Source organism: Ceratotherium simum, chromosome 2, assembly GCF_057802395.1.
Source record: "Ceratotherium simum simum isolate JZ-2026a chromosome 2, ASM5780239v1, whole genome shotgun sequence".
NCBI classification, from domain to species: Eukaryota; Metazoa; Chordata; class Mammalia; order Perissodactyla; family Rhinocerotidae; genus Ceratotherium; species Ceratotherium simum.
In genome coordinates, this window is record NC_141901.1 from 65572841 (window position 1) to 65592119 (window position 19279).

The 19279-nt window shown below is 36.6% G+C and overlaps 1 protein-coding gene across 2 annotated transcripts in view; it reads left to right on the forward strand.

Annotated features, from left to right (window-relative positions):
* The window catches only part of FRRS1 (ferric chelate reductase 1), a 49309-nt gene that overhangs the window by 7751 nt on the left and 22279 nt on the right, over positions 1–19279 (forward strand). The window contains exons 2-8 of one of the 2 annotated variants that reach the window (XM_014780123.2): positions 2408–2603; positions 3781–3917; positions 5010–5104; positions 6359–6506; positions 9639–9821; positions 16692–16790; positions 18052–18199. In XM_014780123.2, coding sequence (XP_014635609.1) covers positions 2408–2603; positions 3781–3917; positions 5010–5104; positions 6359–6506; positions 9639–9821; positions 16692–16790; positions 18052–18199 — 1006 coding nt within the window. The remainder of the gene's footprint in view (positions 1–2407; positions 2604–3780; positions 3918–5009; positions 5105–6358; positions 6507–9638; positions 9822–16691; positions 16791–18051; positions 18200–19279) is intronic. The other variant, XM_087446823.1, reaches the window with a different exon arrangement.

The window sequence follows — 19279 nt, forward strand, 5'->3', positions numbered from 1 at the left end:
CAAGAAAGAAAACTATATAAATCTCATCAGGTTTGGGAATATTTCAGTTAGAGAATCAGGGTAACCTCTCTTTTAATCTTTTAAACTAATAGATCCTTCTTTGTCCTGGGATGACAAAATGCAAGTTATGATATTTTTTGTTTTGTTCTCAATATTGTATCCATGGTAGAATGTGAATATTAAAAACTTTAAAAAATTGTACAAAATTGGTGGAGTTTTCCCAGTGCTTGTAGGATGACCTCATAATTTAATGGCTCATTATCCACATTACAAAATTTTAACATATGTTTTCATGAATAACTCCCTATTCCCTTTAAAACTATGCAATCTTGGCATAGGTTGGCTAATGAATTAATGTATTAGTTTGAAAAAAGGCTGTCCCTTGAATCATTAACTAGAAAACTGTCATTAGCCATTATAATGAAAATAGAACTTCACCTTGACTGGTCAGCATCTGACCGAGGACAAAGAAATTGCTGTTGTCTACTTCTCTCTCTGACCTTATTTGTTATATTTTTCTAATGAATGACAGGTAGTGGTGACTTAGTTACTTCTCTTTCCGGTCTTATACTTCTTGCTCTAATAATTCCCGATAGGCTTTTCCACTTTGCTTTCCGAAAATCGTGTTAGTGATGAAGGTGACCCTGAATTTATTCTGGTTCTCCTGCTATATTTTGCAAAAGAAGAAACTGAGACATAGATTAAGTGACTGGATTGACATTATTCAGCAACCTAGCGCATGGCAGAGACGAGAAATCAAGTCTTGTTTCCACTTTCACCTGACAGGAAGTCAGTGCCAAATAAATATTTGTTAAACTGAACTAACTCTTTCCCTATATTGTCCTTTAGGTGAATGGCACATTATTGCATTTAATCTTCATAATAACTTGGCTAAGGTCATATGGTTAAAACTATGACCTTGATCCTCTCCAGTAAATCTTGCCTGGTCCCAAAAGCAGGTCTACCCCTAACAAAAGGACCTGGAAGCCATGTTTGAGTAGAAAAGTCTCCTACTACTCTACCCTTTAGAAGTTATTTTCTTAAATATTGTTTCCTATAATAGTTAACCATTTTCAAAGTTATGCTTTTCCTATGAGTCTACAGAGGAGTCTTTTGCTTCTTTTATGCTATAGATTTTTTAGAAGCTCTTGATTGATTCATTTATTCCTCTTGCTCATCCTTAAATGGGAAAAATTCTACCTAGCTTTGATATTTGATAAAAAATAGGGGTATAGAATACTGTACTATCTACAGGTATATAGATCCTGTAGTCCTATCTGTAAGATCCTATACTATCTACTCTGTAGCTGCTGGTATAATGTGCAGGGCTGGTTAAAGTGTGTAGCTCCCAGCACAATTTCTGGTATCTAGCAGGAATTCATGTAGTTTAGCTCTGGTCCAATGTGGGGTTTATAATTTATATGATTATAAAAAGATAATTTGTTCTAGTGATTCTAAGGGTGCTTTTATTTTATCTATGACCAGATCTATGATATAGAAAACTCCATTTCTATACAGAATGAACTGCTTCTTGGGGTCTTCCCATCTGCAGCCTGTCCACAGTATTGACTTTATTTATAGCCATGTAGCATGTCCCTGCCCATCTACCTCTAATCTTGTTGTATGCCATGATTTGCAGGTTCTGAATATATACATGAAGTGAATTGGTTGATGTGGGCTAGAAGAGGGTGGAACTGATGTAACATAGCTGGTTTTCTATTAGGTAGATGGTAAGAAGCAGATAAACTGGATGAGAGAAGAAAATTGCTTGGGCTGAGGATCGTGTTTCTTAATTCAGAAGTATCTGGGTTATAGGTAATAGAAATATTGTCTCTTGCAGTTGATTGCCTGTTATCCTCAGTTTTCAGTATTGCAAATTAAATTTCCCATCCTATTACAATGATTAGTTTAATGGGAATTTGGGAGAAGGTATATCAGAGATTTATTCAGGTGGTGATATTAAAATCCAGAAGAAACATTTCTTATTTGATCTTTAAGCTTTTTAGAATGAAGTGGAGTAAAACTTTTTGCTGTTATTGGACTAGTTCATTATTTCACAATCATGCTAATGAAAGCTAACATTTATTATCTTCTTTGTCAGACTTTGGGCTATATCTTCATTTTTTTAAAATAACTTTGAAAGGAGGGTCTTAGTTTCTTCATTTTTCAGGTAAGAAAGGGGAGGCTTAAGGGACTTGTTTAAAGTCTCATAATTGGTAATTGGTAGAGCTGAGATTCAAATCCAGGTCAAACTTCATATATCACATTCTTTTTATTATGTATATTTGAGATACGATTAGCTGATTATTGAAAGCTAGTAGTTATCTAGAATTACTATCCTGTGATGTGAAAGCTTTTATATTTTAATTACATTTGAAAATAATGTGCTTTTAATCTTCTTTTTGAGATGGCAGTTCCTGGATTTACACTTGGTGCCTTCATACTTCTGTTGCACGTTAGTTCTGTGGCTAATTATCCCAATGGAAAAATAACAAATTCATGTCATAGAATGATTCCTGAGCATGGTCATAGCCCACAATCTGATCCTGTTCACCACATTTCAGTGAGTCAGATGACATTCAGACCAGGAGATCAGATTAAAGGTACTGTGGGGATTAACTATTTGTATTTTGAGTTTCCCTCTTTTACTGTACATTGACTCTTTATTACTATTGGATTTATACAGTTTCATTTAAATCTGTTCACCTATTTTCATAAGATACCGTCATCTTATACTTCTCATTTTGTGTTTAACTACTACGGATGACTATATTACTTAAGTAGTATATCTACTCCCTATTCAGAACAGGTTTTAAAATATGTTTTTTTGTTATTTAATATATCTTCATTAACAGTACTATTAACTCAATAGAATAGGAAAATAAAGTTTATCTAGTTTAAGATATAATAAACCCTTATCCTTCTTGATATAGTATAATCTCTTGTGTTTCCCTGATTCTTCTGGCAAAATGTAAGCTGACTGTTAAAGGTATATCTATAACAGTATTTTAAAAACTATACTCTGCAACCCTAGAAATGCAAAATATTATTGGATACTCTAACAAAAACAATGTATGGGGGCTGGCCCAGTGGTGTAGCAGTTAAGTTTGTGCGTTCTGCTTCAGCAGCCTGGGGTTCGCAGGTTGGGATCATGGGCACGGACCTACTCACCGCTCATCAAGCATCAGCACTCATCAAGCCATGCTGAGGCAGCGTCCCACATAGAAGAACTAGAAGGACTTACAACTAGGATATACAACTATGTACTGGGGCTTTGGGGAGTAAAAAAAAAAGAAAAGGAGGAGGATTGGCAACAGATGTTAGCTCAGGGCCAATCTTCCTCCAAAAAAATAAAATAAAATAAATTTATTTAAAGGAAAACAACAATGTATGGAAAAGTAAGTTTGGAACACTTTGTGTGTTATGTGTAACATACTTCTGAGAGTTTCATGCTGCACAGTAGGATGTTAAAGGCCCTGAGAGGTTTGCAGTAAAGAAACAAGTATTTACTTTTGTCAAGCATTTTTTGAACTAATTTGGCCCATGGACTGCCCCCTGACCATCACCTATCATTTTTTCCCCTGTGGAATGGCAACTAACATCTCATGGAATGAGTGTCCTGTAGAACACGGTTTAGAACTTTGTTGGATGATTTCTACTGTTCTCTCTCCTGGAGCAGTTTTGTATACATTCACCTAATTCTAACTGTGATATGCCTCTTCTAAACAGTTTCCTTTTTGAGATGATGTTAAACCTCTTATCTTTTTGTCTGTTTCTCAGTTACTTTGTCAGGGTTACCCTTTAAAGGCTTTCTCTTAGAAGCACGTGACACTGAGGATTTGAGTGGTTCTCCTATTGGCTCCTTCACATTGATTGACAGTCAAGTGTCACAGCTTCTGACCTGTGAAGATATACAGGTTTGTGTTTAGTTTGAAACTGATTTCTGTCCGTTTCCATGGGTCTTTTCACTACAGGATGGTTGTTGCAAGATAAACAACGACGTTACCCATGTTCTGCAGACATCTAAATAGATTCACAATGATCAAACTTTCCCCCTAATTTTACTACTGGCAATATATTTTTACACATCAGCATCCTAGAAAAAGTAGGACAGTAGCTTGAAGAGTTTATAGGTTTTGATATTTTGTATAATATTGACTCTTATTAGATTGATTTTTGAAGGGTGTTAATATTGAAGATAGAGTTCTAGAGTGGGACAGAGGTATAATTTTTGTCATTCATTCATTTAGTAAAAATTTCTTATACCAGGAACTGTCCTGGGTGCAAGGGATATGGTGATGAATGAGACTTACTCTTGTTTCTTGATGAACTCATAGCCTTACACATAAGTAAAACATATGGACATATGACATATGGTACATAAGTAGAACATATGGATATAGGACAGACACATATGTAGAACAGTGTGATAACCTAGATTAGAAGCATACACAGGGTGAGTGGGAAGCATAGCAGGGGGTGTCACACACAGGCTGGAGGGAATTGAGAGAGAGCTGCTTAGAGGAGGCGATCTCCACACTAGGTCTCAAAGAATGAGTAAGGATTTGCCAGGTCCATAAAAGTGGGAAATAAGATTGTTCAAGAAAAAGGAATTACTAAAATATAATGCTACATATTCAGAGGCAGGAATTTTTTCTTTTGATGAATTGCCTATATTCTATTTATATCTATTAATGGAAGGAGTATAAATTTATAGTATAAATGAAATAATGAGCAGGCTCTATAGAGCATTAACACATCCAGTATTCATAACTTTCTTCACTTCTTAAATTTCTGCTGACTCTAATTGATTCATAGATCCAGCTGCTAATCTGGTGTCAACCAGTCAACATGCATTTATTGAGTACCTGAGTCCCTGATCTAAATAAAATAGTCTTTACCAGAATGCCAAGGTCATGAATAATAAATTACTTTGCAAAATAATAGTAATTCCAGCCATGCTGAGCTATTGAGCGACTGAATGGTAGTTCTTTTCCATTTTATTTCAGGGATCAGCTGTGAGCCACACAAATCCATCCAAAAAAACAGAAATTAAAGTCTACTGGAATGCTCCCAGCAGTGCCCCGAATCATATACAGTTTCTGTGAGTAGAAGAGTTTATAACTTTGTAACTAGTATAATTGAAACAATAATGGTCTGTATCACTTTTTATACCTATTAGACATTCACCTGTTTTAGGAGAGGTCTGGTACAGTAATGACACTGCCTTAGTGATGTAAGTGGTTATTTTGCTTTTTTGTTTGTTTTTTCTACCTAACACAGGGCCTGGCACCTAACAGGCACTTAATAGACATTTGTTGAGTGAATGAAGTGTTTACACTGCCTTCACACTAATCGGAGCCATCAATTAATACTTCAGTCTATATGATATATGGACTAATAATTTTAGATTTGTTCTTGCCTTGGTAGGAGAATATGAAAAAAACAGACCTGCAATTTGGATGACTTTTTTGTAGTGTTATGACTTGCAGATTAGATCGTTAGAAACGTTAAGACCCTGCTTGCCCTCAGAATTGTGAAATTCAGCAGAATTAGAATGGCACTTCTGCCTTAATCCTATGTGCAAGGGGAAATGGAATGTCATAAAGCCATGTAATGATTCCTGAGTGGTGTTATAGACATGTATATATATATTTTAATTATTGTATTGTGGTCATATTGGCTTGTAACCTTTTTGAAATTTCAGGAGTACATTATTATATATCAGTTTCTGTATAGACTGCATCGTGTTCACCACCAATAGTATAGACACATATTTTGAGGGAAGAATTGCTCTCCTAATATGTCTCCATTTTTTACTTCACTTTGCGCACAGGTCCCCAGCACAGAGTAACACAGCTTTGCACCTGAGTGTTGTGTGGAATGTGAAAAAGGGGATATGACCCCTGTAACAGCTGGCAGTTGCTTATGCAGCCCCTATATTGCTTCTTGCTGTAGCTCCCTGCTACACATGCCCTTTGGAATAATTTGAACAGCACACTATGAAATGAGTAGTAGTAGTATATTCTTTATATGTCACGGAATAGAAATCTGTGCAGTTTAGTCCCTGGACCTGGCATTCAAGGCTGCTGTGACTATGCCCAAAGTACAGACAAGTAAGAGGAGAGAGAGCAAGAGAGAGAGAAATAAAGAGAGGGCAATAAAAGTTCGTTTAGTGATAGGATGGAAGGCAGTCATTAGAGATTTGCCTCAGACAAAATTAGTAGTACTGTTAGGTACTATTAAGTCGTGTGTCCCTAGTTCATTCCTTTTTTTCTTTTAATTTTTTTTTTTTTTGATTTGATTATGATGGGCCACCATCAGGGTTCTGTCTAATCTCACTGCTACTGCATTTCAGAGTCACGGTTGTTGAGAAGTATAAAATCTACTGGGTGAAGATTCCTGGTCCTATAATTTCACAACCAAACGCACTTCCTTTTACAACCCCTGAAACTACAATTGCACATTTGTCAACATTACCTCCAGTCTCCCATTTAACCAAATCAGTAAGTAACATTTTTATGGTTTCACCAAATGCAATCTAAAATAACAACTTCCTTGGAAATTGTGGTTCTATGCTTGGTGAAGTGTGTATGGAAGCAGCTGTACTGGGTCGTGATAGTGAGATTTTGGGTTCTCTGTGGGAAATCTGAAGGAAGTCTTCATTGCAACATTATGACTTATAGGTTAGAATAAAGGGAGTGCAAGACCCTGCATGTTCAAGGTGTGGTTATGACATTCACACATAGTCTATACTGGCAGTGGATATGTTTTCATTTGAAAATAAATCTGATGAAGCAGCAGCTTTCTTCCTTTTTTTTTTTTTTTAAACACAGCCAAATATTAAACATGGAGAGGGAGCTTGAAGCTTAAGCTAAATTTAGACAAGATTTGGAGGAGAATCTTGAGATGGTGATATAACTCTTAGATCTCACTTCATGAAGACCAGTGAGTACTGGGGAATTCTAAGTGCTGAACCATAGAAACTCTTTTGCAAGCTCATCAGCTAGAATTCCACTTAGGCCCTTTGATTCAAAAGAATTACAATTAAAGAAAACATATCTTAGAAAGGGTAATGCATATTAGAAACATTAGAAAGGTTTTACTAAAAGCAATGCTGATAAATTAGACTTAGGGATTCAGAAGTGAATGTAATAAGAAATGTCTTAGGGCAGGTTGTTACAGTTGAAAGAACAAACTTGGTCCTGAATCCTGACTTGTTGACTTTCGGGGTGACTTTGGACGAATTACTTAATTCTTAGTCTCAGTTTCTTCACCTATAAAATGAAAAATAATAATATCTAACTCTTAGATAGCATCACTATGAGAATTAAACAATGTGACGAATATAAGGTTTCTAACTGCTTTGCACTTAATAGATATCCAGTAATGTTAGTTCCTTTTTTCTTTTCCTTCCCTTTTTTATCTTTTTATAACTCATTGTTCTCTTAGGACAGACTACGTAAGGCACTTGTACTCCTGTGTAAAGTCTCATTTTGTTTTCCTTCTCTTCTACATTTTGCAAAATAGGACCATCATATTTGATTACATTAATATGAATGTGGCACTTTTGTTTGACCATACAATTAGGTCTGTTATTTACATTAATTCTTAGTTTAGTCTTAACGCTTATGTATTTAAAATCTGCTTTAGGGGAATAAATAGTCACTTTGGACCTGAGCTTCCCAGTAGAAATCTGTAGACAAGATTCTTGTCTTTCCATATGTTCGCATAAAAGGCGTTAGCTCTTGATAGAGCTTTTGTTGTGTCTTTGTGCCAAGTTTATAATCTCTGATTATAGAGAGGTTCATTCAGCATCATAGGATTATAGCATTTGTAGAGCCGGAAGAGAACTCAGGGTCTACTTTGTTCAGTCCCTGTTGTATAGTTGAAGGTAAAGGGACCCTGAGAGAATAAGTGCTTTAGCAAACGTGATGGATTAAAGCAGAAAGCAGAGACCAAAACCCAAGTTTTCCGGTTCCTAGTGGCTTATTCTCTTCACTCTACTGTGATTTCACTTTAAAGTCCCGTGAAATAATAAGAAATATGTGCATTGGTCTCTGTCTCCCATTCCTGCTAATATTTGGTCTTTGACCCTGGTTCCTGACTCAGAGCTCCTAAAACCCTTGGAATTTCTTTCCTAAGTGATAAGAGCACTCAGAGCATCTTTTGATCTAATGAGGTGACTCTTGTTTGGCTCCTGGATGGGGCCCGGTCACCAGAAAGACCAAGCCATGATTAGAAGCTTGGAACTTACAGCACCCCACTGCCTATTCTCCAGAGAGGAGAGAAAGGCTGAAAATTGAGTTAATAATTGATCATGCCTACGTGATGAAGCCTCCATAAAAATCCCAAAAGTATGGGATTTAGAGAGCTCCCAGGTTGCTGAACACGTGGAGGTGCTGGGAAGGTCGTGCCTCAGAGAGGTCGTGGAAGCTTTGCACCCCTTCCCACATACCTTCCCCTATGCATCTCTTTCATCTGGCTGTTCCCGGATTGTATCCTTTTATAATAACAAATTCGTAATCTAGTAAGTAAACTGTTTTCCTGAGTTCTGTAAGCCATCCTAGCAAATTATCAAGCCCGAGGAGGGGGTCATAGGAACCTCCAATTTATGGCTGATCAGTCAGAAGTACAGGTGACAATCTGGGACTTGTGATTGGCATCTGAAATGGGGACAGCCTTGTGGGACTGAGCCCTTACCTTGTGGGATCTGACACTAACTTCAGGTAGACAGTGTCAGAAAGGAATTGAATTGTAGGACACTCAGTGCCCGCAGAGAATTGCAGAATTGCTTAGTGTGGGAAACACTCCTCGTACATTTGGGGCCAGAAGTATTGGTAGAGTAGAAGAAGAAATTAGAGTTTTTTCTATCCAGTTCTCGTTAAATCTGCTTACATAAAGTAATGTTTAGCTCTTTGCTGAAATGTACTGTTACAGCCCATTCTAACAAGATGACTGCTCATTTGCTCTGTCAAATTGTAGAGCTGACATTTTTTGACCTCTTCCTCTTATTTCCCATGCCAAGAAGCTCTGAATTAAATCATAGTAGATTATTCTTTTTTATCCCCAACTAAATTATTACTATTACTTGGAGTGGCAGTATATATGGGAGTAACCATTTTTTCTTATATTATTTTAATATCAAATTTGAACCTGAATTCTAGAAGCAGAGTCCAGGGTCTAAATATAAAAACTTGCTAAGGGTTGGTTTGTTTGCTTTTTAAAATTCCATCTCTGAAAACTAGAGGATACCTTTTAGAAAAGAATGTCAATGTGGACTTCAGTATTCCCTGAGAAGTTTCTCAAAATTTACTGGAACTTCGCTCCAGGACATAATTAATGTGAAATATTGTGTGTATTAAAGGGACTTTTAATACTCATGCACAATTACAGTCCAACTAGTGTTGTGTCTTCCAAATTTTAATTAAAATTAATTAAGTTTAAAAGTTCACAAGCTGACTACTGCTCTGGTCATTTCTAATTTGGGATGTGTCTTTTGTTCTCTTATTTGAATCCTTATTATGAAAAGGTGTTCTTGTTAAAACCTGTACTTCAGGGTAGCGGCTCTTCTGTCATTGGAAATGAACTGCTTGTTTGATAATTAAGACTTTCCCCCTCCCCCGTCATTTTTCTAGTTCAATGCTTCAGACTGTGGAAACAAGAAGTTCTGTATTAGGAGTCCATTGAGCTGTGACCCAGAGAAGGAGCGTGCCTGTTTTTTCTTGTCCTTCACACGAGATGACCAGTCAGTGATGGTTGAAATGAGCGGTCCCAGTCAAGGCTACTTATCCTTTGCATTTTCTCATGACCGATGGATGGTTTGTATCTTGCACTTACATAATGGTAATGAAAGGAGAATCACTGGAGTGAGGGCTAATCAATGGCAGTTGAGCTGTTTGTTCCAGAGTCGAATTATCGTACTGAAGCGGGGAATGGGAAGGGAAGGGAAGGAGAAACTAAGAACAGATTCTAAGTTAAACAGCTTTGAGTGTTTCAGGTTTTTAACAGTTGGGCAATTACATACCTCTAAGAACAGGCTGTCTGTTGTAAGGGAAGTTAGGAAAATTATTTTATTTCCAGTGGATTTGCTACTTTATCTTTCTGTCCATCTCTGTCTGTCTATCTCTCTGTGATAAAGCAGGAAGTGCAGTTAAAAGAAAATTGCTCTGCATAAAATCTCATGTTGTTTGCGATGCTTTTCAAATCATAGTTGTTTTCTCACGTGGTCAGCAACTACCGCATGGGTTGCTGCTCTTGGTCTCCCCATTTTGGTAGTCATTGGTGCCTTTCCTAAACAGAGAATTAAACCTTGCATGTCCAGGCAAAAATGTATTCTTTACCAGTAGGTTCCTTTGTCAGATCTACAGAAGGCAGCGTTTGTTTTAAGCTGATTCTTGCTCTCCTTGGTAGTGCTGAGTGGATTAAAGGATTCTGTAGGTGGCAGCCTTGTGCTGTGGTGTGGAAAAGCAGAGTGCGGCATTAGCATCCTGATTTTCCAGGAACAAGGAAGAGGGTATTGTGGCCAGGGAACGCGTCAGTCCTGTTCAAGCAGAGTTGGCAGTGGGGGGCGGGGATTACTCCAAATGGAGACAGTCTCTTACTTCCACATTAGCAAAGGCAAGGAGTCTTTTCTTGAGAGTTTTCTTCCTGTCAGGTTTTAAACTTAACATCACTTCTTTAGGGAGTTGTATCTCGAAAAAAAGAAGAACTCTGAGGTTCTGTGATAGAAGAACTCATGTTTTCCCTAAAAGTGCACTCTGATCACATTGGTCCTTGTACACTGATTGCAAGTATTGCAGGAAGCCAAGTGTAAATTTTTTGGGGGGGATGACGTTACAATATATTCATATGACCTATATATTTTACCAAATAGTTCTAGAATGCACTTCTCATCCTTTTTCATTAAACAAAGGATATACCTTAAACCTCTGAGATACAAGGTACCATATAAGACATTAAGAATATAACGTATAAGAAATTATGACTCCATTTTAAAGTTGCTTTTCTGGGAAATTTTATACTTGCCCAGATGATGATGCAATTGTTCAAAACATTTTCATTTCCCTTTTGTAATTGGCATCAGACCTTTGGCATATTCTTTTGGATATTCTCAGTTCTGGCAAAAATGAAGCAAGTTTGGGGCATAAGGTGGATAATGAGGCTAAGTTAAAAATAAAATCTGACTACAAAGCAATAAGGAAAGATGGTGGTAGTGGTGATTGTTGTGTGAATGTGATGGAACTGGTTATGAAGGAAATTCTTAAGATGAGTCTGACAAGGATTAACAAAGGTAGCCTTGTTGGGGTAAGTGTGTAGTTTCTTTAGGGTTCATGTCTAAGGTACTGTACTCACTTAGATATGTGTTCTAGTCACTTAAATAAAAAACATTCCAGTCACTTTATAGCCAAACTTCATGCAATAGAATACTAACACATTTCCTTTTCTGATCACATAAAATCTGTCAGCAAGAGGAAAAGACACTATTGTTGCATTGAGTGTGGTGATGAGGACCCTACAAGTAGACCAGTTATTTCTCTTTTAAGTTGTAGGCATAGAAGGCACAAAAGTGTTTATCTCTAATTCAAGATAATATTTATCTTACTTAGAAATGTTATGTCTCTAGTATAGTACTCATCAAAAATGTTTATAAAAAAGATTTAATTATGCAGGTGCAGTTGATTTATAGAGCAATCCTATTTAATGATTAAATTAATCTGTACACCTGTCTGCCTAAATTGGGGAAAATAAATCATCCTCAAAAAATATTTTTAAAGTGATTATTTCTATTTTTGGTTATTTTTAAATTTTTAGGGTATTTTTATGACTTGCTATTTCTTTTCACTATGTAGTGTAAATTTAAATACTTAAGATATCTGATGTTATGAATACTGATTAGATAAACTAAATTATACCTTTTTTTTCAATTGGGCTTGTAAATTAATGCTAGCAGTTGTTTTGGTATTAGACCTCATCACTAAAATTGATGAAAAATATAGTTGTCCATATTTTTTGCTAACAATGATGTGCTAGTGTTTGAATTTTAACTGAATTTCAAAGTACACACATCTTCCCCATCTCAGATATTTTTTTTTGTGTGTGTGAGGAAGATCAGCCCTGAGCTAACATCCAATGCCAATCCTCCTTTTTGCTGAGGAAGATTGGCCCTGGGCTAACATCTGTGCCCATCTTCCTCTACTTTATGTGGGACGACGCCACAACATGGCTTGACAAGTGGTGTGTCGGTGCACGCCTGGGATCCGAACCTGCAAACCCTCCGGCCGCTGAAGCGGAGCGCGCACACTTAACTGCTGCACCACCGGGAAGGCCCCTCAGATATTTTGTTAAATGATATAAAGTATATCAAGTATACACACTATATCAGCTTCTGTTTTTTTCCTTCTCCTGCTCAGTATTATCTTGTTCTATACATAATTTGTCAATGCTTAAATTCCAGAATGTTCCCAGTCCTGGCCTCTCTTGTACTCCAGATTGGGATTTCCAGCTGCCAGCTGGTCTCATCCAGATGAGTGTTCTTGGACAACACAAACCATCACCCATAAAACTGAACTTATTATCTTCCCTCCTAATGTCCTCCAGGCTCCCCATTCTTGGGGATCAACAACAGTATTAAAAAAGTAGCTACCATTATTGATTTCTTGCTTCGTTTCAGATGCTGTCCTGGGCAATTTTGTAGACTGTCTCATTCATTGCTGCCACCATCTTCTCTGGTGTTCAGGGAAATTTTGGTTGTGACTTTGACTTTTCCTTTTTATTCACCTCTAAGGTCCTTTTTCCTTCTACCCACCTCCAACTTTTTGTTTTGAAAAGTTTTAAACTTATATGAATGTTGAAAGAATACTACAACAAACATCAGTAAGCCCATTCACCTACGTTTGCCACTTCCTCTTTCTCTCTTTCTGTGTGTGTGTGTATGTGCGTATAGATTGACTTATGAGGCGCATATAAACACACATTTTTTTCTTGAACTATTTGAAAGTTAAGTTGTAGATATATCATGACATTTTATCTCTAAAGTTTTCGGCATGTATCTCCTAAGAACAAGGACATTCTCTTACATTTACCATAATATCTATATCACTTTGAGAAAACTTAACAATGACATAATTTTATGCCATATTCAATCTATAGTCCTAGTTCTTCAACTGTCCCAATAAAGTCCTTTATGGCTGTTTTTTTAAAAAAAATTTCTCATCCAAGATCCAATCAGTTATCACTCAATGTGTTTAATTGTTATCTCTCTTCAATCTCTTTTACTTTTAGAACAGTTACTCTACCTTTTTTCTTGATTTTTTTTTTCAGGCCAATTATTTTGTAGAATGTAGAATTTGTATAATAGATTCAGGTTAAAATTTTTGGCACAAATACTACATAAGGGATGTGTTTCTATCTCAGTGCATCATATCTAAAGAGGTGCATAATGTCAAATTGTTCCATTATTGATGATTCTGTTTGATCACTGGTATGTGTCAGATTTCTCCATTGTGAAGGTATATTTTATCTTTTTAATTAATAAGTCATCTGTGGTGTGATACTTTGACTCTGTATGAATATTCTGTTCCTCAATAACATTTTACCAAATGACTTTAGCATTCATTGATGTTCCTTCCCTGAATCAGTTGGCATTCTTTTGAAAAGAAGAGTTTTCTTTTCTCTGCATCTCTCCTCCCCTTTTGGAGTAACACTATGGATGAACAGATTCTTTTTGTCTATTGTGTTATAGTTTATTACCATCATTCTTCTTATAGATGCTCATATTGACCCGAATGTGGCCAATGGCAGCCCCTTCAAGCTGGTTTCTGCGTTCTTTTGATGTGTCTCCATTAGTTTTTGAGCATGTCCTTGTTTTCTGGTGTAACAGGATGTTCTCCACTCATCTTATACTTTCATACATTTCCTCATTTCTCAAACGAGCTCTGTTTCCTTTTAATAGGAGTGGTATTTAGAAGTCAAGATTTGAGTTGCTAATATGTTCACTGCTACTGATCTTCCAGATACTTTTGATTCTATCCTGGATATACTTCTTTCATTCTCTTTGTTGCATTGTCACTATTTCTGACTTGGCTTCTACCTTTATTGTCTTCTTTCTGGACCACTGCAGTAATCCTCACTAGTCCTCCTGCCTCCATAATTGCTCTTCTCCATTTCGTCTTTCAACGAGCCACGGTTGAGATCATCTCATTCCTATTCCCCAAAACCTTTGATGAACATTTAGTAGTTACAGAAAAATGTTCTTTTTCTTTATCGTGACTTTCAAAACTCTTCAAAATCTTTATTGGTATTTCTGGCCTTACTTTGTATATGTGTTAGCTAACAAAACTACTGATTTCCTAAAATTTTCATATATTTTTGTATTTCTTTATCTTTGGTCCTGGAAGTTCCTCAGTTGGGAAAACTTTTCCTTTAATCTCAGCTCTACCTTATTCACATATAAATATTTTTTATTCTCTAAGGCCTAGTTAATTATTATCTTTTCTGATAAGTCTTTTCAATCCTTTGGCCCTATATAATTTGTCTTTCCATAGCTCTTTGTCCAAGTCTCTGTTTTATCATATTTCACGTATTATTACAACCATCTGTCTCCTCCATTAAAACAGTCTTTGATTGTAAGAACCATCTAGTCATCTTTATTTCTCCCACAGTATCCTCACAATGTTTTTTCACAGAGTGTATTCTAAATACTTGAAGCAAGAGGAACAAATTGGGGAAGGAGGTTCAGTCCAATTCAGGGGTTTGGTGGAACTTCTTACATGTGTGATTCCATGCTCCAAAATTGGGTTTCTAGAACTACCTGGAGCCTAAGAGTGTAATAGCACTTTCTCTTACCCTTCATGGTGAGAATTGAGAGTTACCTCTTCTCCATCCCTGTCATCCTCTCCAATATTTGAGAGGTCTACCTGCAATCATTTAGTATGGTAGTTGACTTCTTATCATTAGTTTGCCTCAAAATCAACCATTTTGTTATATTAAAAATTTGTTTTAAATAACAAAAGAATTCTTATGCCTCATTGATGATACACATTCTAGAAAACACATTGTTTGTTTAAATCAGAGATCAGGAAACTTTTTCTGTAATGGTCCGATAGTAACTACTTTAGAATTTGTGGGCATATGGTCTCTGTTGCAACTACTGAGCTCTGTTGTAGTGCTAAAGCAGCCATAGAAAATCCATAAATTAATAGGTGTGGCTGTGTTTCAATAAAACTTTATTTATGGACACTAAAATTTGGTTTCATATATTTTTACTCATCATGAAATATTCTTCTTCTAATTTTTAAAAAACATTTAGACAAATAAAAACTATTCTTAGCCTTTGGGCTGTAGAAAAACAGGCATCAAGCTGAATTTGGTCTGTGTGGCATAGTTTGTCAATTCCTGGTGTAAATCATGATGACTCCAAATTTCTTGAGTTGGGCTAATTCTGATTTGAATATAAGATGTGTAACAGTGAATAATTGCTTTGCTAAGGTTATATACTTGAGAGTTCTTGGAAGTGGAACTTTAAAAAAAAATTAAAACATCGAATATCTTATTGATATATATAGCAAAATTTATTATAACTTCTTGGATCTTGTGTAAGGAGTTTAGTGACTAAAGCACATAAAAGACCTTGTTAGATAGTTTATGGAGAACAATTTAGAATAGGTCAAAGAACCAAAACTATACATGATAGCTTAAAATCCAGATTATTCATTTGTACCATCACTTAAATGTACTTTGAAAATGCAGTCTGCCCTCTGATAGTCACTTTAAATAAGGTCTAACTTTTAGAGTTAAGAAATATTGGAGACTAAAGGATAGATGAAAATTATACTGACAAAAAAAATGCCTCCTTGAGCTCAGACATTTTGGTCTCAATATGTAACAGTAAATCTATTGCGTGTGTACAATATTAGCAATATTTGATTTCAGTGTCTTCCATCTTAAAAATTACTCCCCAGAACCCAATATAATGGAGTGGATTTATAGTTACGGAAATTTGTGGGACATAGGTATTTATTTACAAATAAATATCTGGAACAATGTTATGATAAGTTCAGTGACAAAGGGTGACAAAACTGTATATTTTCCCATTTGGGGAGAAAAAATAGGCATAAATATAAATAGGTTTGGATGAATATATATGAAAGCATTAAAGTGATGTTCAATTGGTGATGGGTTTATGGGCATATAAACGTGTTATATGTCTATTTTAATCTATTTTTTTATGCTGAAATTGTATTGCTTTTATGTTATAACAAAATTATTTTTAATTAATAAATTGGATAGCCAATTCTCTCGAATTCATAGTGTCATTTAAGAATGAGTTGGTAAATTATGTTTTAAAAGCATCAAGTGCTGGGCCAGCCCCGTGGCATAGTGGTTAAGTGCGCACGCTCTGCTGCTGGCGGCCCAGGTTCGGATCCCAGGCATGGACTGAAGCACCATTTGTCAGGCCATGCTGTGGCAGCGTCCCACATAAAGTGGAGGAAGATGGGCACGATGTTGGCTCAGGGCCAGTCTTCCTCAGCAAAAAGGAGGATTGGCATGGATGTTAGCTCAGGGCTGATCTTCCTCACCAAAAAAAATAAATAAATAAAAGCGTCAAGTGCTATTTTATTTATTAAAGACTTAAAAAAACAAAATATTGAAATTCCTTTGAACTTTTCTTACTCATGACTGTTTTTCAGGGTGATGATGATGCTTATCTGTGTATTCGTGAAGATCAGACTGTGTACATACAACCTTCTCATTTGACGGGGCGAAGTCACCCTGTGATGGACTCCAGGGTACGTGTGAAAATTCTGGGAACCTCCACCTGGCTGGTCCACCTTCTGGCTATGTGACTGACAGTGGCAAGGCTGTGCTGCAAAACAGCTTCCAAACCCACAGTAGCAGAGCCCAAGCAGGGGCCTGGCAACAGCATTCTTCTCTTATAATAATCTGGGAGAAACTTCTCTGCATTTTATTTTATTTTTATAATATATATTTTTAAAATAAACATTATGTATATTTAAGGTGTACAACATGATGTTTTGACATACATATACATAGTGAAATGATAACTACAGTGAAGCTAATTAATATATCCACCTCCTCACATAGTTATCATTTTTTTGTATGGGTGAGAGCACTCTCCTAGCAAATTTCCAGAATACAGTACAGTATTATTAATTATAGTCATCACGCTGTACATTAGACTTATTCTCTCTAGACTTATTCATCTTATGTAACAACTCTGTACCCTTTGAATAACATCTTCCATTTTCTGTGCTTTAGAAAGCACAAGACAGGTTTCTCTTTTAGTAAAATATGAATTCTTGCTTGTATCACTTAAATGCTTTTTGTTGCATCTTACAAAAAATATTTTATGGTTTGTTAAGATGGTCAAAGCATCAGCCCCTTTTACTGACAGATTTTTAAAAAGAGGCTTCTGTTAGTCACACAGAGAATTTCTTGACTAGTGAGAGAGAGGTGCACATATGGCAGAGGCTGGTTCAGTGCCTTTGGCAGTTGTCTTAAGTTCCCCTAGTTGGCATCTGTGCTAAAGGTGGCCTATTTCTGGTAGAGAAGTGTCTTTTTCACACGGCAATTAACATGCAAGTGAGCTCTGACCCAGCAGTAGCTATCATCTAATGACGTGTTAAGTTCTCTGCATAGCTTTCCCGTGGGGTTTGAACTTCTCTCCAGTTGCATGTTGCATTTTGGCCGCTAGGATATTACTTGCTAATTGTTTCTTCAGTGTTTTGATTGTGTGTTAGTGGCCAGATGGAGTTAGTACATCTGCCAAAGTCTCTAACCTGGGTAGAGGAATTGCTGGATTCTGACTCAGAGTAAAAATAATATTTTTGCCAAGTGGGATAAAGACAAACTGGGAGAAAATATTTCTTGTACTCTTCAAAGAGGAAGTAGAAAAACAATGACACTGCAGACAAAACATGCACAGAGGATCTTAGAGAAAGGAAATGGAGCGGGTCAGGATTTTGATCATATCTTATTTTTAGCAAATCTTTGGAAAGTGCTGAGAAGACCCATTGTGTGTGTTTATAGGATACTCTTGAGGATATGGCTTGGCGGTTGGAAGATGGTGTTATGCAGTGTTCTTTCAGAAGAAACATTACCCTTCCTGCAGTTAAGAATAGATTTGATCTAAACACAAGCTATTACATATTTATAGCAGATGGTGCAGCTGATGATGGTAAGTATATTGATAAAAACTATCTTTCACGTTTTTTTCTCTCTCTTCTCCCTTCCCCCACCCCCTCTTTTTTGGGAAAGACCACTGTAATTGCTCATTTTTAACATATACACTGTGGGTAAAGAGTTATCAAAAAGCTTTTCTATTTTTTGCCTGACAAATTGACTTTGGTTGACCTTCTAGCTTCGTTTCCCTGGAAACTAGATAAAAGTAGTGTTAATTATGTTATAAGGCAACGTACTTATGATAAAAATGACTTCTGGATGGCAAACTGCATTTGGACCAGGAAGAACTATAAATACCTGGTAAGAAGCCATATCTTTGGGCTTCCCTGAGTGTTGTGACATTGGCAGATTCCTTGCAGAGGCCCAAAGCAGAGACTTTGGAGTTGTTGCAAGTGATATGGCTCCTGTGGGATAACCTGTCCAATATGAATCTCATCTCTTTGGACCTGAGCTTTCTTCAGGGAGGTGGCGAGGGGGTGAAGAGAATAGCTCCTGGACAGCTGAGTAAACTACTGAGAACCTCCCACCAGAGGAGAATGCCTCACGGCGCCCTGCAGGTGTGCTGGGTTTCCTGTCCCACATCTTTCTGAGTGAATCTGATGCCAAGTGCAGCCTAAGATAGTTTTATGAGTTGGAATGTTTAGTTTATCTGTAAGAAGACTACCCTGGTGAGTATTGCAACACATATTAATAGGAATAATTAGGTTTTGTTTAAGATCTTGGCTAATGATATTTTGAAGAACTGCAGGAAATGCCAAGGTAGTATTTAGTGACTCATCTCTTGGGAGATAATACTGCCCCCAAACTTTGAAACTAAAGCCTCCTTTGAAAATAGTGAGAAGATGGGCTTATAAAATGGAGGTTTAGAGGGTGGGATAAAGGCGTAGGAAGAGCAGAAATGTGACGCAGGCAAACTGTGTAAAGCCTTGACTATTCTATCATGTGGTTTAGATTTTATACTATAGGTAAAGTGGAGACCCAAAAGGTTTTGAAGCAGGATAAAATATCTACTCGGTGTTAGAGAAAATTCGGGAACATTTGTAGATTTCGTTGTAGGTGACTTATGTAGTTGTCT